Here is a 20096-nt window from a genome sequence, read left to right on the forward strand (position 1 = left end):
CCCCCCCGCCCTGGCTTCCTCATCGAAGTCGACTACAATGACCCAGGCCTGAGCAACAAGACATTACAGCAACAGAGCCACAGAGATGTCAAAACACGTGACCTTTCCATAAGTCACACTCAGAACTAACCGGTGAACTTACACACTCCTTGCCCTTGACTCACATGTCACAGAGAATCACACTTCCCCATAGGTGTGCCATTTCTGAAAAGGTGCATCTTCAAAAGGAAGACCCTCCTGCCTCAACAGAGGGGGTGGCCCTGGCATCAGGTGGCCCTCAAGCCCCTGACCAGCAGCCCAGAGCCCCCGGTGTGCAGCCCCCCATGGTCACTGCTGGTGCAGGACAAGCGGGAGGGCCAGCTGCGCCTCCCATCCCACAGCAGAGCGCCAGGCTGCAGTCTCCCTTCATCCACAGTGTGGCGCACACTCAGGGCACCAGCCTTGTAAGTGCGGCCTGTGCGGCTACAATGGCAGAGGCCTGGGGTCTAGGAGCACAGGACGGCTCCTCCCGGGCATCACCAGAAACAGTGGGGAGGCTGACTCCACGTGGTTCTCAAAAGTCAACCCTAGATATGTAGCTGGAAACCCCAGGAGCAGGACCAGCTTCCCGCAGCTCTGCCCCCAGGATGGTGCAGCAGCCCAGGCGTGCCTGAGCCCCAGGAGCAGCAGGCAGCAGGCCACAGAGCTGAGCCCCACGGAGCGTGTTGATATTCCCCGCTACAGAACGCTGATCTGAGCCTGGCTGGAGGGTGGGTCCACTCTGAAGATCTCTGACATGCACAAACTCTGCCATTCTCCCTGGCCAGGAGCCTGCGTGGTGGAGGAAGGAAGTCTTTCTCTGCAGATAAGGCAGTGGGGCGACCCAAGGCTTAGAGGGCCTGCTCTCCCCAGTTAGGATCACAGTTCTGCCAGGTGCAGAGCACCCCTGGCATCCTAGGGTCTCTGGCTTGGAATTCTGGGCTCCAAGGCTTTTCAGAAAAGGAGGTAACAACACTCCTTAATCGCATTGCTAGAAGGATCCAAAGGCCTAAGAAAGCAAAGACCACCTGGCTGCAAATTCTGGCTCTTCTCTGCTGTGTGACCTTGGGCACCCTGCCTAAGTTCTGAGCCTCAGTACGATTTAGAAAGAGGAGAGCACTGTCTTCCATCACAGTAAGGCATGGCTCCTCACTTTAACGACTCTAAGATCAACATGCTTCTTACAATGGACAGCATCAGACTGTTTCCTTGTAATGGTCCATAAAGTTCTGGTATAGGCAGCCCTGATGGAGTTTCAGACTTGGTGAAACGTGGCTCATACACCTTGAAAGGCTGCTCTGAGGGCGCAGAACAGAAACCTGTGCCGCCGGTCCTCCACAGCTGGCGACCCACTGCCACAAGGACGGCGCTGGGGTGAGAAGCAGGTTACTGTAATGGCAACAGGGCCAAGGGGAGGGTGGGGGCCCCAGGGTTCTACAAGCGGCTGTGACAGAGGGAGAGGCGATCTGGTCCCCTAGCTGACCCCCAGCTTCCCTCTCTGATCCGTGGTCAGGAAGCTGTCCTGTGAAGCCGGGTAATCTGAGGAGGGGGCCTGAGCCCGGCAGGCAGGACCCTGACGCCACCCAGGGCCAGCCTCAGCCGCGATGCTCATTTCCCTGCTCCGTCAGCCCCTGGTCCCACAGAGAACCTGCGTTAGCGCTGCAACCCGCACACCTGGGTTGTCCAAAACCAATGTTCTTACCGCCGGAGCCAGAACGCGTTGCTAGGAGCAGTTACAGCACAAGCCTTATAGCAGAGGAAACGACCTTGTTCTTGTCGCTTTTCCAACACCTAATTAGAGCAGCAGCTACGGAATTAATTAGGCTGCAAACAGTGCACTGTCTCTTTAAATGGTTTTCCTGTGGCCAGTTGTTTATGAAGAAATTCCTCAAGCCAGGAAGTAAGGGGTGAGCGTGGAGCCAGCAAACACACTTGGGGCAGAGGAGCAGGTGCGCCTGGCAGGCCCCGATTACAACCTTCGAGGGCGGGGTGTCTGTCCCCTGCAGATTAGAGCGCGTCTGACTCAGCGAGCCGGCCCGCCTGCGGACCTCAGCCGAGAGCGCGCCGGACCTTCGGCGGCCCGGGAGGCGGTCGGGGTGGGGGGACTCCGGGCGGGGCCCGGGGCAGGGCGGGTTCAGAGCCAGAGCAGAGCCAGAGCAGAGCCTGGGGTGGGCGGGTTCGGGGGCGGGGCCAGGGTGGAGCCCGGGGGGGGCGGGGCGGGGCCAGAGCGGAGCCGGGGCGAGAACGGGGCCCGGGGCGGGCTCGGGGGCGGGGCGGGCGCGGCGCGGTCACGTGTGTACACAGGCCCGCGCGGCGTGCGCGCCTTGAGCCCCGCCGCCTCCCGGAGCCCGGAGCTGCCCGCTCCCGCGGCGACTGCGCGGCCCGCGGCCCAGCGAGCCGGTGAGTGGGCGCCGAACTCGGGGGTGGGGGCGGTGGGCACACTCTGGGGCTCGGCCCGCGCGGGGAGCGGCGCGGGGACGCGGCGGCCGGGGGCTGGTTCTCCGCTCCGACTCCCGAGTCCCCTCGGCCCCGCCCGGGCGCTGTCCCCTCCCGTGGCTGCCCTCCAGCCGCGCGGCGCCCGGCCGGCCGGGCCGCTGCCCTGCGGTCATTCACCTGTCCGGGCCGCTGAGAGCCGCTAGCCGCGTAGGCGGCTCGGCAGCACCACAGGCTCCTCACATGTCCTGCGGGGGGCTGACCGCCTGCTTCTGGGTCTCGGTGGCTGTAACTTTCGTCCTTTTTATGATTACAAAATCTTGGGAATTTCTGGAACAGCATTTAAATGGAGATATCAAGTGTCCTAGGACACTTGATAAAAACCCCTGCGCCTGGAGGCTCCTTCAAAACTTGAGAAGGCAGTGCCCTAGCCTCAGAGCACCCATTGACCTGAGACAAGAAACCTAACACCAAGCTAAGCACAGGAGCACGGTGGCTGGGTTCTCTCAGTGGGGCACTGGTCCCGGCCATCTAACCAAGGTTTGGGGGGACAGAGGGTGAGTCGGGACCTGACAGGCTGTCCCTTCATTGCTGGATGCACACTCGCTTGGCAGCCCCAGGCCACCTGCCAACAACCAGTTCCAAATCTTGGCAGAGCAGCGGCTCCCTCCTCGCCACTGTGTCTGCGGCACCTAGTGAGGCTGGCCTCGAGTCCCCAAGCGGCCAGCAGCCTGCTGGCCAGGCCTCTGCAGAAGCCAGAGTGTGGACACGATAACTGACCACGCTTCTGGGCTGCTCACACATAAGGGGGACCAGACACTCTGCCGTTTCAGCTGGGTCTTCACTGGGGCACCGGTCGCCACTGAGAGGAGACAGAGGCCCTGGCAATAACTATGCCCTGGGGACAGCCACAGGCTCCCTGGCCTGCCGGGTCTGGCGCTCCAAACTGGAACCTCTGGTATCTTGCTAAATGAAGAAAGCCTCTAGAGATAACAGGCTTTTAAACATCATAGCTCCCATCTGGTGCACGCATACTGTGCCGAGTCATGGACAGGAAGCTGGGGCCAGGCCCTGCCCTTGACCACTGCTGTCCTGCCGCCGTGGGGGGCACAGAAACACCCAGAGGAGAGACGAGCCCAGCATTAGTCCTGCATTGACTTGGGGCCCATGGAACTCAGAAGCCCCTGGCAGGTGGGTGACGGGAGAAAGGCACGTATGTCCATTGGGCATGAGTGGTGGGGTTTTAGGCTAGGACGTAGAACTGCTTATCAGTGTTTAGTCACCAAGTTGTATCCCACTCTTCGCGACCCCCTGGCTACAACCTGCCAGGCTCCCTCTGTCCATGGGGTTTCCCAGGCAAGAATCCTGGAGTGGGTATCCATTTCCTTCTCCAGGAGACCTTCTCAACCCAGGGATCAAACCTGCATCTCCTGCCTTGACAGGCAGGTTCTTTACCGCTGAGCCGTCAGGAGAGCCCGCAGTCAGTTCAGTCGCTCAGTCCATCACCAGCTCCCGGATTCACTCAGACTCACGTCCATCGAGTCGGTGGTGCCATCCAGCCATCTCATCCTCTGTCGTCCCCTTCTCCTCCTGCCCCCAATCCCTCCTGGCATCAGTCTTTTCCAGTGAGTCAACTCTTCGCATGAGGTGGCCAAAGGACTGGAGTTTCAGCTTTAGCATCACTAGCCCTAAACCTATTATAATGCTTAAACCTATTATATAGTGAAAGAGGGACAAACCTCCAAGGTCCCTGCCAGCAAATACGCATGCGTGACTCCAGGTGGGACGAGGGGCCAGCCACTTTCCAGGGCCTGAGAGGAAGGCGCTCCTTGGGGAGGCGGCAGCCACACCCTCCAGGCCCTGGGATGTCATCTGGGAACCTCAGCAAACAACTTGCTGCCCACCAGGCCGAGTCCTGGGGGTGGGGCTGCCGCCGCCTCAGCTCTCTCCAGGCTGCAGCCTCTCTGGCGCTTGGGCGGCAGCAGGTGTCCGTGGGGTCTCACAGGTGCTGCAGAACAGGGGGCCTCAGTGTAAGGCGTAAAAAGTGAATTTTCACTCTAATTTGAGATGCTAAAAATACAGTGCTGTCAAGGGGCAGAGTTCAGGTCCCTACTCCACCCCCCAGGGACCTGTGGACAGAACCCCCTACGAGTAAGCAGCAGGACAGGGTGCAAAGGGCCAGGTGTCCTGTGCAGTCCCACAGGGGTCTCCTTCCTCCCACACACGTGGTGGGAGGGCAGAGAGCACACAGGAGTTTCCCAGTTTTAATTAGAGCCAAGGAAGCAACTGTTACTATTAGACCAAGTGTAAGGAGCAAAAATAACTGCTGGTTCCTCCCTTGGAAAGAACCACAGGCAGCGATAAGATCTGCGGCTCTGCTCCCAGTGCTCCCCCAGGTAAGAGCACACCAGTTTCAGGCTGGGCAGAGGCCCAACTGGGTGCCAGCGGAGACGGGTCTGTTCTTAGTCTGTTTTCCCCTGATCGAGAGTACTGGAAGGAGCGGTAACCTCAAAATATTAGTCAGGGGACAATAAGAGAAAAAAGCCAAGGAACTAGTGCTCCACAAGCAGAGGAGAACACGGTCCCGAATCCTTCCAGGGAGAGCCTGGGGCCAGGGGCAGGCCAGGACGCGGCCGGCTGCTCCCCTGCCCGCAGCCCTTCCCCACCGGCGGGTGAGCCCGTTCTCTTCCCGGGAGAACCGGAGACGCCACCTGCTTCACGCTCACTGCTCTCTAATTCAGAATGTTAAAAAGCAACAGGCTACGAAAACCAAGACACCCCAAGTGTATAATGAACCGTTGCTTATCGCAGCCCAGGAAGGCACAGCGTCTGATACCAATCAGTATGCGTAAGCGCTCTACGTTGAAAACCGATGAAAATATCAGCTTTTCCGGAGTGTCTGGCTCCTCTAGCTGGATGTTAATTGTAGCTAGAGCCTCTGCCCATTATTGCAAAAGGCAATAAACACTCAGGAGTCATTTTCAAAGCGTTATGATGGCTCCAGAGCACTCAGTTGAAGTCCAGGCAAAGTATACAGTGGGTCTCCAGGACGTCAGGCAGGCAGGCCGGGCCGGTGCCCACCAGGACACACTGCCGTGGCCTCGGGGCCCTGTGCCCAGCTCCCGGTCTGGGCTCTGCCAGCCCTTCTGCCCAGTGGGTCCTCATGTTTGCCTTGGGGAAAGGCCTTTGAGGCCATCTCACAGGCTGCGGGACACCGGTCACAGAGCTCCCTCTTTGGGGTGCTCTGGGCAGGCGGGAACAGACGGGGTGCAGTGGGATGAGGTCAGTGACCTTGGAGGGGAGTTAGCTGGTGCTTCAGTTGGGCAGGCTGTGTGCACACAGGGCCACTGGGGAGCCCCTGCCCATCATGGCCCCCGCCCGCCATTGCTCTGCTGAGCTCCTGGCCCCCCTCTTTCCGTGGAGATCACAGGGCTGTAACCCTGCGTTTGGGCAAGGCTTTTCATTGCCTGTGGACATTCACTTTTGAAGGGTTAGTTTATGCAGTTCTAGGCTTTTTTTTTTTTTTTTTTTAAAAAGGCCCAAGGAGAAAAGATGCTGACATCTGGCCTCAAAATACTTCCAGCAGCTAACCCAGGCGTGCAGTCCTTGCCGGCAAGGAATGAAAGACAGGGTGCCTGTAAGCAGGGCGCCATCAGGGAGGACCTGCCCGGACCCCGAGGGGCTGGGAGCCCAGCTCAGCAAGCGCAGCTCCAGAGACTCGCTGTCTGTTCCTACAGCAGCCCTGGGGGCCCGGGGCTGCTGAGCTGTGGCAGGACCCCCCGCCCCCCATCCCCGTGAGAATCTGCCCTTGGCCTGGGGCATCTGCACTCTGCCCTCCCTCCCCCGTCTCCTCTCCCCACACGGCAGCTGGCAGAGTCTGAGGGAGGCAGCACAGCAGCGCAAATGTGTGGGAGGCGAGGACCCGCCGTTCCATGCCCAGCACCAGGGAGGGACGCTCACCCCCTCACTCCGTCCTCCTGACAGCCTGACCGGGGACCCAAGCCAGGCAGCTGTGGGCAGGGCGCCCGGGGAGGCTGGTCCTCAGTCCGCGGCCCGCGGATGGGAGCCCTCACCAGGCAGCGTGCGCCCCTCCCAAGGGGAGGTCTGAGTCGGGCCAGGGGGCACGATCGAGCTGCTTCCCCAGAGGACAAGAGCATAAGAGCAGGTGGCCCTCAGTGCAGCGGGGCTTAGACACGCGCCCCGTGGCCCAATATCCCCCACGGGCACCCAGCCTGCATGCCACCCCCTCCCTGGGGCCTGCCACCAGCCCCCACCGTGTCCCCTGTCCCCATCACCAAAGCGCGGGGGGTTGAGGGGGCGGGGGCTGCCTCACTGCCGCCCTAGCACCCAGCTCAGAGTCCCGGGCACCGAGCAGAGGCTGGCCCGTCGGCTCATCTGCCCCGTGGCCCAGCCGCCCGCCAGCCCCCTCTCCAGGCCGTGTGCTGCACGGCCCTGTCTGCCCAGCATGCCGGCTTGGGTCAGCGTGGCCGGCGCCCATGCAGGCACCACGGAGGACACGTCGCGTCTCGGGAGCTCCTGGTTAAGTCCAGAGCGGAGCAGGGGCCCCTCCCCGATGCCACAGCAGTGCCGCTAGCCTGCACTCACGTCAGGGTCCACCTGGGAGTCCGGTGCCCTCCCCGGGCGGGGCACCCTCTGCTCTGCCAGGCTGGCCGCGCTCCCCTCTTCAGTCTACTGCTGGCCCTAGGCAGGAACCACCCTGGCGCGAGGCTGTGAAGACATCTACACTCCCTGGAACAAGACCATCCGGAAGTTGGCCGAGTGGCAGTCACCCGGGGCCAGGCAGGGCCACTGCCCCAGGAGCATGATCAGAGAGAACAGACAGAACTCTCAAAGAGTAGGGGGTGCAAATTACCTCCAGGTCGAGTTAATCCCCTTGGGAGAGACCGGATGTGGTGACCGCCGGACTACCTCGACGGCCAAGGAGCAAGCCAGGATGCTGGAGCCCACCAGCCCTCCCACCCCAGGCCACACGACGTCAGGGCTGGGCAGTCCTGCTGCTGGCATTGCTGCGAGACCACGGCCACAGGCCTGCACGTGCCAGGCGCGCCCCTGCTCCGTGGACAAAGGCTGGTTGCAGGCCTGGCTGGGCACGCCCGCCACAGAAGAGGGGTGCCCACGGGTGAGGGTCCGAGAGTGAGGGGATATGTCTTCAGCCAGACGCGCACACCTGTATGTTCCCTGGGCCCGGCAGAGGGGGACAGAAGGCCTGGGGGGAGGCGTGGACCTGGCCGGGCAGAGGCAGGGCTGAGGGTGGGCGGGAGGTCAAGGCCCTGTCGGATGATGGGGCCCTGGACAGCACCTGGTGGGCGCTGCTGTAGGGAGGCGTGGAGGAGGGCCCAGAGGTCCGGGAGGCTCCACCAAGCATGGCAGGAAGGCGGCCACGCCGGCCGGGGCGCCTGCAGGCAGGTCTGCTGGTGGGAGAGGCAGGCGGGGTGCATTAGAGGGCAGGCTGGGAGCCAGGAGGCCCGCACGCGGCAGTGCGCAGCTCCGACTGGTGTCATCAGGACGGCCCCAGGGCAGGGTGACAGGACCAGAATGGACAAGGCCGCTGGGCTCCTGGCCCCTTCTGCCCCTGGGGCCCTACTGACGACACCGGTCAGAGCTGCAGCGGGTGACGGGCAGCCACAGGCGGTGTCATCGGCCCTGCTACGCAGGGACAGTGAGGGCCCGTGGTGCCAGGGGGCAGGGCCCAGCCACTGAGGGCCCACCTGGCCTTGCCTCCCGCCCCTGGGAGGGCCAGGACCACAGAGGGCCCTGCCTGGAATCCTGGTCTCTGGCCACCATCCAACTTCCCCTTTCTCAGGAAGGAAGTGAACAGAGCTGGTAACTGGAAAGACAGCCCAGCCCAGCCTAAGCCAGTGTGGAGGGTGGGGCCACCATTGTTCTCAGGCCCCCTCCTCACGGGGCCTAGTGGGAGGGGAGCCTGTTCCCAGACTCCTGCACTCGCAGAGCCAGAGCACAAAGGGAAGTGGGGTGACTCGGAGGCGGCGGGAAGTGGGGGTGGGGATCCACAGGGGCAGCACAGGGACCCGGACATGGAGGGACACCAGCTAGAGGCCTCGCGCTTTGATCAGCTGACCCGCAGCCGGGATGGGCAGACAGTCCCAAAGTGACCGCTGCTGACGGCAAGTCTGGGGGTGCTGGGCGCAGCTGCTGCTCCGGGTTCCCAAGAGCCCATGGGCGCCACCCACCCCAGCAAGCATCTCAGTGCCTCGTCCCCTCCACGTCGGCAGTCTGCCTCCTGCCCTTCTCACCCGCACCCCCAGGCGTGACACCTAGAGGCGAGGGGCCTCTGGGAAGAACACGGGGACAAAAAGCTAAGACAGGCTGAAAGCAAGGAGACCGCCACCTTTAGTGCGTGAGCTGCATCTGAGCTCAGCCGTGTCCTCGCCGCGGAGGCCGACAGGACGCGCACAGAGCTGTCTAGTTTTGGGGCAGGGTTTCCAAATTCTGTGTGTATGAGCTGCCAGGACACAGCAGCTCGGGTGGGTTTTTAATCTAAACTCAGCGCTGACCGCTGAGACACAACAGCCCCTCTCGGGTCAACCAAGCTGGCCATTTAAGCACCTGAGCTCTTGAAAAAAGTTCTGAGCTGATTTGCTCCGCGTGACCGCCTCCCAAGGACTGCGCAGGTCTCCAGCGGGGCAGGGCCCCTGCCAGCACGTCCCCCGCTTCCCTCGGCCCAGGAGCCCGTGGGGCCCTTTCCACTGCCCACCCGACATCGCAGAGGGCCACCCTTCCGTCCTCAGCCTACCCTGGCCGAACCTGCCCTCCAGTGTATGGAGACCCCCAGGAGGGGCAGACGCACCAGGAGACCCCCCTGTCGGGCCTCCGGGGAGCCTGTGGGCAGGGTGCCCTTCCCGTGTGCCGGCCCTTCCCGACACAACCCTCAAGGCTCCGAACTGGCTGTAAACAGGAGGCGCAGCTGCTGCCTGCAGAGGACGGGCACCGCGAGAACCAGGCGGCGGCGCGTGCGCACCCACGCCTCGCGGAGGAGCACACCGCGCCGGCAAACAGTACCGGAGAGAGTGGGGACAGCCGGCAGAAGCGGAGGGACTGAGGCCCGGGGCCGGGAGCCGGGCGAGGCGGCCGCGCGGGGGCTGGGTCTCGGGCTGGTCAGGCACCGACAGGATGCTCTGTGGACCAGCGTCCCGGCCCAGCACTGCCCAGGCCTCTGCTCAGCGCGCAGGAGCCCGCTGGCCTTCGAGAGGGAAATGGGCAGCGAATCGGCTAGAAGAGGATGGACAAGGGCTCCGAGGACCCCTCAGGCCCGGCCCTGCCTGGGGCTCCTTCCCACACCCTGGACCCCAGGTCTGGGAGAGGGACCCGAGTCCCTGAGGCGGCTGAGAGTAGATGCCCTCCCTGGAGGTGATGAAGCCGGCAGGCAGCCGGTGCTCAGCAGTCCTGCCCCCGGCCTTCGGCTGCTGCCTCAGTGGCTCGTTAAGATACAGACGCCCCCGCCCCTCGAGGCTCCTGCCTGACCCCTTCGTGTCTGGCGGGGGGAGGTGGGGGGAGTCGCAGGCACACACCCTGTAGGCGGGCGCCTGCTCTGTCGCAATGGCTGGCAAACAATCACCTGGGGAGGTCACATGTCATTCCCCCTGTGCCCCCCACGCTAGGCTCGCTCCCGCGGGATTGGGGCCTGGCCACTTAAGGGCAGGCGGGGCCTCCCTCGCCCCTGGACCTGGGAGGCCAAGGTCTGCCCCAGAGGGTTGCTGGCCTCGCTCTGAGAGCAGGAGGCCCAGTGAGCTCAGGACACATGGCGTGGAGAGTTCCCCCCCGCGGGACTCGCGTTTCTCAAGAAAGTCTGTCCTTCCCTCACCACCAAGACGCCTCCACCCGCCAAGGCCCACCCAGACCTTAGCGCCCGCCTGCCCCGACCCTGCCAGGCCGGGAGGCAGAGGACCGGAAGAACGCCAGGCGCACGTGCACACCACCTCCCACCACCTCCGGCCCCTCCCCAGGGCTCCAGCGGCAGCTGGTCTTCAGGACAGGTGTCCCAGTGCCCTGGCACGGCACACCAGCGCTGCCCAGGCGGCGCGAGGGAGGCGGGTTGCTGGGCACAGACGGCGGTGGGGTGGAGGGCGGTGTCATAGGATTCCGCAGTCAGTGCAGGTAAGGAAGGATGCGCCCAGCAGGGCTGCCGCAGCCTCAGGAAGGCTGAGGTTCCCGCGAGGGGGGCCGCGGGGCCAGGCCTTGGGTCCACCCCCAGGCCCCCAGCTCTCCTCTACAGGCCTTTCTCACGTGGCCCAGGCGCCACAAGGTGGCAGCAGGCGCCTATGGTTCCAGGGCTGTGGGTTTCCCAGCAAACGGTCAAGGAGGCCCGCGAGGCTTTTAAAGCCCTCACAGCTTCCAGCGATGATACCTTCGGCCGCAGAAAACATGCACAGCCCCGTTTCCGCCGGCCTCGGGGCCGGGGGACGGGCTGTGGTCGCCAAGGACTCACGCACTGCTCTTCCCACAGCCCGCCATGTGGAGCTGCCCGCTCAACGGCACGGACGGCGAGGACCCGCTGCCCTGCCTGCACGTCCAGAGAGCGCTGTCCGCGCTGTCGCTGCTCTACCTGCTGGGCGGCGTCCCCCTCGGCCTGGGCTACAACGCGCTTCTGCTGCTGGCCAACCTGCACGACCCAGGCAGCATGACCATGCCCGACGTCTACTTTGCCAACATGGCGGCGGCCGGGCTGCTACTCTGCGCCCTGGCGCCCGCGCACCTGCTGGGCCCTGGCGCAGCTGGCGGAGCCGCCTGGGACCTGGGCAGCGAGGTGCACGTCTCGCTGCTGGTGCTGTTCAACGTGGCGGCGCTAGTGACGCTGTACTCCACGGCCCTGCTGGGCCTGGACTGCTACATCGAGCGCGCGCTGCCGCGCACCTACATGTCCAGCGTCTACAACACCCGGCACGTGTGCGGCTTCGTCTGGGGCGGCGCCCTGCTCGCCGGCTTCTCCTCTCTGCTCTTCCACATCTGCAGCCACGTGGCCGCGCGGCTGGTGGAGTGCTCGCGGATGCGGGACGCGGCGGCGGCCGACGCCATCATGCTGTTCGTCGGCTACCTGGTGCCTGGCCTGGCCGCACTCTATGCGCTCGCGCTCCTGGTGCGGGTCCGCAAGGAGGACACGCCGCTCGACCGGGACGCGGGCCGCCCGGACCCCTCGGCGCACAGGCTGCTGGTGGCCACCACGTGCGCGCAGTTCGGGCTCTGGACGCCCCATTACCTGATGCTCCTGGGGCGCACGGTCCTGGCGGCGCGGGGGAAGCCACTGGACGGGCACCACGTGGGGACGCTGCTCCTCGCCAAGGACCTGTCCAGGTTCCTGGCCTTCGCCAGCAGCGCTGTGGTGCCGCTTCTGTACCGCCACATCGACAGAAACTTCCCCGGCAAGCTGCGGCGGCTGATGAAGAAGCTGCGCCGCGGGCACCAGAACTGCTCCCCAGACCAAGCAGGGGCGCAGCCGGTGACGACATAGACGCTGCTCCACGGGCACCGCCGGGGTGGGGCGAGCCGCACTGGCCGGAAGCACAACGCGCAGTGACCAGTCCGGAGCCCGAGGCTTGCTCCCTCCTCCCAGGTCAGGCATCCAGGCGACGATGCTGACTCCAGCCCCTGCTCCCTTGCCCCTGGAGACGAGGCAGAAACGGACGCAGCCCCTTGGAGTTCCCCAGGGGCCCGGTGTGAGGATGAGCCGTGTCCTTGGTGCCCGGCCGCCCTCGGGTGTGCTTGCCTCCCGCACCCACCTTTCAGGTCCGCGCCCGCAACAGCCTGCTTCCCCTCGGCCTCAAACAAAGTAATGAAAACCTAACACCAGTATTTATAACTTTGTACTGTTAAAATACTAGCCCTCCCCCCTTCTGTTTATGAGGAGACGTTTGATAGGAAAGTCAGAAGGTATTAAAATGAAGGAAACGCAAACCCACTCAGGTGGCGAGCCTCGCGGCCACAGGGCAAAACAGGGCTGCAGGCTTCCGGGGACACGCAGGCGTGGCGGGAGGGGCCGGATGGGGCGTCTGCGGCCGCCAGGTGTGCCCCTGCTGGCGCTGGTCCAGTGAGGGTCTGTCCTGAATGACTCCCGAAAGTGTGCACAAAAGTTGAGTGTCAATAAGGCGAAGGGAGGAAAATGCTCTTAGGATTTCTAACCCCAAAGCCGACGGGCCTGCCCACAGGAAACACGGATCTGGGCAGGCAGGCTCACGGGGCTGCAGAGCCCACCCGCCACCCTTCGCCCTCTCCCACACCCCGCCTTCTGTCAGTGTCAGCTGTTAGGGACGCCGGGGCGCCTCCCTTTCCACTCCCCATGTCTTCACAAAGAAATCACAGCCCCTCACCCCAACCCTGTTCTGAACCCTAAACGCCCTAAAAGCAAAGGTCTGTTTCTGAAGGCTGCAGTCCCTGTAGGACGTCTTTCAGACAAAAGACATACACGATGCTGGGCGCCGCCCCCGCCCGGCTGCTGCCGTAAACACTCGAGGTGTGCTCACTGACCGCCAGCTGCCCCAGGGCCAAGCTGCTCTTCTCGGCGATGTCTGTTGGGGGAACAGCCCCACGTGGCCCCAGTCTCTTGGGAAGTCGAGCCAAGAGTCAGGTGCGTGCTTTTCTACCTGCAGACTGACTTCCCTCCAGGCTGATGGCCCGTACAGAACTACAGACACGCTGGACTCTGGGGCTGCAGTAAGCCTTGGGGGACGGAGCAGCAGGAATCGGTGGTCTCTGGGCGCTCCTGGCAGTGACGAGCACAGATGCCCACCAGCTGCTCCAGGGCCCCAGGGCCTGGTGGGAGCTCTCCTCAAATTCCCAGGGCCTCAGGCGGATGCCCCCCGCTCCCCCGGCATGTCCCCCCATAGGGATCCCAAGACAGCAGCAGCCGTGCTGAGGGGTGATGGGTGCCCTCCTCAGGGTCCTGGAGCCAGTAGAGAGAAGCGGCTCTCCCCCACACCAGGGGCTCCTTGGAGGAGGGGAGCCCAGGGCGCAGCTCTCTGTCCACTGCCCCACCCCCAGCCCAGCTGGCTCCCCACAGCGCAGGGGGCCTAAAATCACTTTTTATTTCGCTTTCTCAGTGGCTTTGCTTGAAAGCTGGCTGGTCTCTGGGGACCTCTGGGGGAAGGGTGTCATACGGTAGCAGCCACAGGTTTCTGTCCCGCGTCCACCTCTACTGATGACAGAGGATGAGCCGGGGGTCAGGTGCAGACCCCGCCACTGCTGCTGCTGCGTCCTGAACCCCCCTCTGCCCCTGATCAAGGAGCAAGCCCACCTTCGCCTCAGCCACTGGCACCACAACAGTCTATTTCCATGGACGCTGGCTTGACGATCTCGTGCTGAACTTCGGTCACTTCCTGCTGCCCGAGTATGTTTGATTCCTAGTACTCCTGCCACAGTCGCTAAAAAAATTGAATGAATTTTGAACCATTTCAATGAGATCAGGCAGGTTCCGGGTTGTATGGCCGTACATAGACTTGAGGCATTTAGAAGAGAATGAGGAGCTATTTGGAAAATGTCAAGGTAGACCCTGCACTCTGTCCTTTTAAAAAACAAAAACCAAAAACAAAAAAACACAACTCTGTTAGTATGTATATATTTTGACTGCTGTTAGTATGTATATATTTTGACTGTGTGGCATGTGGGATCTTAGTTCCCCACCAGGGATTAAACCCACAGCCCCTGCATTGGAAACACAGAGTCTTAACCACTGGACCACCAGGAAGTCCCTGAATGTGGTTTTAATGATATTATTTTTGTCAACAGACAAACACCTACCTTGCCATGCTTCATTACTCAGGATCCCCAAAGGTGAATTTAACCTTGGGTTTATTTCATGAAGGTTATAAAACTTAATGTAAGAAACTGGGTCTTTTACTAACTGTGGCAAATGCTATCAAGAAGTCAGGACTTCGCTGGTAGCACAGTGGGTAGGAATCCTCCTGGCAACGCAGGAGACATGGGTTCGGTCCCTGGTCGGGACGATGGCACGTGCTGCGGAGCCCGAGTCCGCAGCCACAACTACTGAGCGCCCGCTCTGCGACCGGCGAGCCGGGGTTCCCGAGCCTCGCGCTGCGCCTGCTGAGGCCTGTGCGCCTGCAGCCCGTGCTCGGCGACAAGGGAAGGCCCCACGTGAGGGGCCCGTGCACCGCAACCAGGGAGTGGCCCTGCTCACCAACACTAGACACAAACCTGTGTGCAGCAGCGAAGGCCCAGCGCAGCCAAGACTTAAATAATTTTTTAATTAAAAAACTCAAACATTTGTTTCTTTATAAAAAGGACCTGACAAAGGACAAACCAGGAATAAGTCATTAAGGTGCTAAATTACAAGTTCTTGAAATTAAAATCAGTTGGGAAATGTGGGGGCCTTCTCATTTCTAACCCGTTACATCTGCCCAGATGGCTTGAATTTACTGCAGGTGTGTCTTAGAAACTGGGGAAGAAAACCCACACGTTTGAAGATTAAATTACTTGATACTTATTGGCCAATTTCTGGATTCTAATGTGTGTGTTTCTTGGGGTGTGTGACATGTCAGCTAAACAGCACATAGAGGTATAACAAAACAAGTCTTTCCCCTCATGAGTTAAACAAACTCCAGCCTTTTTGGTTACACCGTGGCTCCTCTGTACTGGTCAGGGCTGACCCTGCACCAGGCGGGTCTTAAGTCCGACGCGGATAAACCCCGAGCTGTCCAAGGGCCCATGGTGTGTCCACGGGGCTGGTGGTGGGTGGGTCCCACACACTCGCGGGGGCCAGGGCTCCGGGAGGCGGGGGTCTGCTCACACAGCCGTGCCTTCCGTCAACACTGCTCGTGCGGGACACAAAACTGGGCACTTCCTTTCCACGTGTAGGTTTCCCAGCTGTTCCATGGGGGAGGGGGGGGGCCACTGCCAAACCGCCGGCACCCGCCGCCCCGAGAGCCACGAGGCAGGAAGCCAGCCGATGGGATTCCGATTCCAAGCGGGCTAACGGGCGGCTCAGTGACCGCGGGCGCGGAGCGGGCGTGTTCGCGCGGCGCCCTCCGGTGGCCGCCGCGGCCCTCCACCTGCGCGCAAGGCGGCGGCTGCCAGCGCGCGGCGCCGACTCCCGAGGAGGCCTCGCCGCTCACACGTCCCGTCCAGGGGTTTCCTTCAGAAGCCGAGTTGCGCGGACGCCCTGGCCCAGGATCCTCAGGGCCTCGGAGACCACAGCAAATCCTGCCTTTATAAGACAGGCCCCCAGGGCGGGCCGTGGAGGCGCGCCCGGCATGCACATGCACAGCCCAGGGGCACTGAACCCACAGACGGTGCGGCTCTCAGGAGGCAGCCGGCTCCGCGCGGTCTCTGACCCCCAGTCGCCTCAGTAACGCAGCGCACCGCTCGCTGGGCAGAGGAGCAGAGCCCGTCAGGAAGGCCAGGAAGGCAACCGCGGGCGTTATCCCACCCAGGAGGGGCCTGCAGGGGCCGCGCCGTGTGCACCGCACGGCCCGCCCTGCCGCCTCCGCAGCCCCAGGGCCCGGCCCGCCCGGGGGGTGCAGGGCCGCGTCCCGACCCTCCGACCGCCGCCCTCCGCTCTGCCGCCGCCGTGCAGTTGGACGGGGACACGTGCCTCACCCGGGCCCTCAGCCCCCACAGGGGCCCGCAATGGACACACCTGCAGGCAGCAAGGCCCTAAGAAGCCAGTTCTGCCGGCGGGCACAAAAGGGGCAAGGGGCCAGCCAAGAGCAAAGGGCTAGGCCGCCGGGTGCTCCCCCACGCCAGCAGGCTGGTGGGACAAGCGCTGGGCTCAAGGTTACACCCCCGATTGCTGAGGCCCGTCAGAACACACAGCCGGCCACGGCAGTAGAATCTGAGCTGGCGGAGGCCAAAGGGCAGCGCGGTGACAAAGCACTCGCAGGAGAGGGGGCGCCCCCTATAGGCAAGCAGAGGGGACGCAGAACCACCGGGACAAGCGGACAGCCAAGGTTCGTGCTCAAGACTGTCAGACAAAACCCAGAGACAAGAGCCCACGGGAGGGGTGGTGGGTAGCTAGCGCCCACGAAAATGTCCGCAGCACTCGGGGGCGCCCCCGGCCGGACACGAGCCTCCCCCGCGCAGACGCGGGTCTGGAAGGAAGCAGGGCAGGCCCCAAGAAGCTGGAGAAGACTCAGCAAGCCGGGACGCCGCCCACCCACGCCCCACACAGACCACCAGCCTTCTAGCCCCAGGAAGCAGTCCTGGTGAGCAGGGCCGGCTTCCTAGACCCTCTCAGGGCTATTTCAGGAGCCGCAGTGGAGAGCCACGCAGGGCCCGGGCTGCCGAAGCCCTCAGGGGACCCTGAGGCTGGACCTTGGCAGCCCTTTTGCAAGGCTGAGGGAGGGGCCCCAGAAGGCCCAGTCCTTGGCTTGAAACTGGCACCAGAATAAGCCAGGCGGGCCGTCTCCTCAGGAAATTCTGAGCCTCACGTGAGAGCCTCCGAGCGAGGGTTCGGGCAGGTGGACCGGTGGACAGCACGTGGGAGGGCACTGGAGGCTTCACACACTGACAACGCTTCCCTGAGAACCGGCCAGCCCGCCCTTAAAAACTCAGCCAAGAAGAGGAAACTCATGTTCAAGTGAAAAACCCACCTGCAGGTTCTGATAGCAGCTCTGCCTCTAGAAAACAAACCCAGAGAGGACCCAACAGCACCCAGCCAGCCGAGCGTCCACACTGGGAGTCCCACGGGGCACGTCCCCCAGCGGCCAGGATGCCGCGCATCCCAGGAGGGTCGCACTTACAGGGCGGATGCCCTCCGACCACGGACCTCACCGCGGGCACACCGGTGAGGTGTGTTTCACATTGAAACACCAGTGACCCGGCGCCGTCGGGGACTCATAGCTCAGCATGGGGGGGTCAGGCCTGCACCAGCGTGCAGCCAACTCAGTGAAAGTCACTCCGTCGTGCCTGACTCTTTGTGACCCCAGGGACTATAGAGTCCATTGGATTCTCCAGGCCAGGATAATGGAGTGAGTAGCTTTTCTCTTCTCCAGGGATTTTCCCAACCCAGGGATGGAACCCAGGTCTCCCGCATTGCAGGTGGATTCTTTAGTAGTCAAGCCATAATGGAAACCCAATACTGGAGTGGGTTGCTTATCTCTTTTCCAGAGGATCTTCCCAACCCAGGAATCAAACCGGGGTCTCCTGCATTGCAGGCGGATTCTTTTACCAGCTGAGCCACAGGGAAGCCCCCTCAGCTGAGTAAATCTATGGAGAAAGTGTGGCCAAGGCGTCTGCCTGCTGGGGCGCCCAACTCCAGAGAGTCACGCCCCTGTCTGCCCGGGTTCTCCTGGGGGGCGGGGCGGGGCAGTGGAGCCCAGGGTGTGAGCGGGTGGGAGTTGGGGGGCGGGGAGTGAACAGGTGGGAAGGGGTGCAGGGACCTGTGGGCGGTTTCCTGAAAGCATCTTAGCGTCTCCTGTTGCCCTTCCAAACTCGAAGCCGGGACGCGCTGTGCGGCCAGGTTCGGCCGCGTGACAGCCGACGGCCGCAGTCGCGGGGCCCTGCCCACACCACCAGCAGAGACCATGGCAGGCCCCGGGGCCAGAAACACCGACTGCTGTGCGACGACCTGACCTTGACGTTCACGAGGCCTTTTCTCCGATTTGCCTTAGAGACGGGCCAGCTCGCTTCCTCACAGTCTGGTGGTCCGTCTTAATTCTGGCGTTCCTCAGCACCGGGGCGATCGCTCGTGGCCTTGGCCCAAGGGAGCCAACGGGTGCAGACCACCGGCTCCCACGCGCGGGGTGCAGAGCGGCGTCAGGACGCGGGCGCGGCTCGCTGTGGGCCAGAATAAAGCCAGCACGTCGACGCACACACACACACCACGCAAAGTGCACACAGGGCGTCGGCGTCACCCACGCGTGTGCGGGCACGTGTGACAGGCACACGCCAGAGCTACAGACAGCGAGGAGGAGAGCCACGGCAAACCCACGGGCGCAGAGGAGAACGCGGCCTGACGCGCGGCCTGTGGTCACCGCGCGCCTCTGCCCCACCTGCCTTTTGGCCTTCGGTGGAAACAATTTCCAACTTTATTGCCTTCAGTTTCCTCTAAACACACAGCAGTGTTCTCTCCCCACTTAAAGCCTGAGAAGCCGGGACATTTACATGGAAACAAGGTGATTTTCCGGCGGGACGGCCTACGCCTGTGCAGTTATTTAAAGTCCTCCCTCCAGGACTCGAGCAGAGCCCCCACCCCGCAGAGAGGCCGCAGGGTCAGAATTTCTGGGTCCAAAGGCGGTGACGCCCTGCCCCAAGCCACTCGCGCTCCGGCCGCCGGTCCCCAAAGGCAGAGGCCGGGTGAGACCAGCAGGACGCTCGATCGGGCTGGAAACGGACGTGCTCGAGCCCCACCCTGGAAACCTTCCGCGGACCCCTCCCCGGCGCACCCGCGGCAGGGCGGGACTCAAAGGCACTTGTCCATCTGTCCAAACGTCAGCGCGGGGGGCGGGGCAGGAGGTGGAGAGGATGCTGGCGGTGGAGGCCTGGGGGTCCCTGTACCCACCCCGCTCCAGTGCTACCTGGCTTGAATCTTCCCGGGACTCATCACTTCCCAGGCCCGCCCAGCCACCTCGAGAACCGGGTAGGGCCCAGAAGCTTGCCTAACTCAGGGCAGCCCGGCCCTCCCCCGCCCAGCGCGCGCGCACCGCCCTCATCGCGTCCAGGTGCGCGCTCAGCTGTGCAGCTCTGCCCCCGGCAGCGGGTCGGCCGCGCCGCGAGCACTGAGGAAGCTGCCCGTTCAAGGCTGGGTGTTCACGGTTACAGACGCTCCCCACGCCTCACAGGAGGCCTGCCCGCAGAATACCGACGGGGCTCGACGGCCTGAGGCCTCTCACGCAGGGCCGGGCCCTCACACTCAGCAGCGGCAGGAGGGGAGACGCCTACCCATTCGCAGCCACAGGAACACGGGGCCTGTGGCCTGGCAGCCCCAGCTCAGTCCCGATGGTGAGCCCGAAGCCCCGGCCCAGGGGCCCCGGTGAGCTCGGGACACACCGGGTGTCGGGGTATCGTGCTCAGGTCGCAAAGGTGGGGCTGAAGGCTGTGTTCCCGCCAGGAGGGAGCGGCTGTGCGGTAGTGACGCGGCTCGGCTATTTCAGGGCCTGAATTTGTGCTTTATTTATTTAACTCGAGAGGAAATTGTACTTTCTCATGACTCATTTCTCTCAAGATGGCGTCTCCAGCATTTCTAGTGTGGAAACCATCCTGTGTGCAGCTGGCCAAAAATAGGTCTAAGATCAAATCAACCCCATTTATGTTATTGGGCCATCCTTTAACAGGCGAGCCTATCAGAAGCACAGCTGGGAAGAACCCTGAATATCAGGATTTTTCCATAAAAAATTCAACACAGTATTCTGCTGAAAATAGGTGCATGCCTGCTAAGTTGCTTCAGTCATGTCCAATTCTTTGTGACCCCGTGGACTGTAGCCCGCCAGGCTCCTCTGTCCATGAGATTCTCCAGGCAAGAACACTGGAGTGGGTCACCATGCCCTCCTCCAGGGGATCTTCCCGACCCAGGAATCGAACCCATATCCACTGTATTGGCAGGCGGGTTCTTCAACATTAGCGCCACCTGGGAAGCTGCTGAAATGGGAACCTGTCCTAAAACATACACCTGAAGGATGTCAAGTCAGCATCACTCTAATGCCTTGGAGCTCACTCACAGG

The 20096-nt window shown here is 62.7% G+C and overlaps 2 protein-coding genes across 7 annotated transcripts in view; one reads left to right on the plus strand and one right to left on the minus strand.

The window, feature by feature from the left end:
• C25H7orf50 (chromosome 25 C7orf50 homolog) overlaps window positions 1-20096 on the minus strand; it is a 68834-nt gene that overhangs the window by 17971 nt on the left and 30767 nt on the right. The gene's annotated exons all lie outside the window — the stretch shown is intronic.
• GPR146 (G protein-coupled receptor 146) lies at window positions 2299-14931 on the plus strand. 2 transcript variants are annotated; one of them, XM_027527270.1, is made up of 2 exons: window positions 2299-2418; window positions 10937-14931. In XM_027527270.1, exon 2 carries the CDS (start codon window positions 10943-10945, stop codon window positions 11936-11938), a length of 996 nt encoding a protein of 331 aa, XP_027383071.1. In that variant the 5' UTR covers window positions 2299-2418; window positions 10937-10942; the 3' UTR covers window positions 11939-14931. The 2 variants fall into 2 exon arrangements, with proteins under 2 accessions (XP_027383071.1, XP_027383072.1); XM_027527271.1 differs by lacking the exon at window positions 2299-2418 and adding an exon at window positions 4052-4076.

Source organism: Bos indicus x Bos taurus, chromosome 25 (genome assembly GCF_003369695.1).
Source record: "Bos indicus x Bos taurus breed Angus x Brahman F1 hybrid chromosome 25, Bos_hybrid_MaternalHap_v2.0, whole genome shotgun sequence".
Classification (NCBI taxonomy): domain Eukaryota; kingdom Metazoa; phylum Chordata; class Mammalia; order Artiodactyla; family Bovidae; genus Bos; species Bos indicus x Bos taurus.

Coding starts and splice junctions, on each gene's coding strand:
- GPR146 (XM_027527270.1), top strand. CDS start 10,943: ATGTGGAGCTGCCCGCTCAACGGCACGGACGGCGAGGACCCGCTGCCC.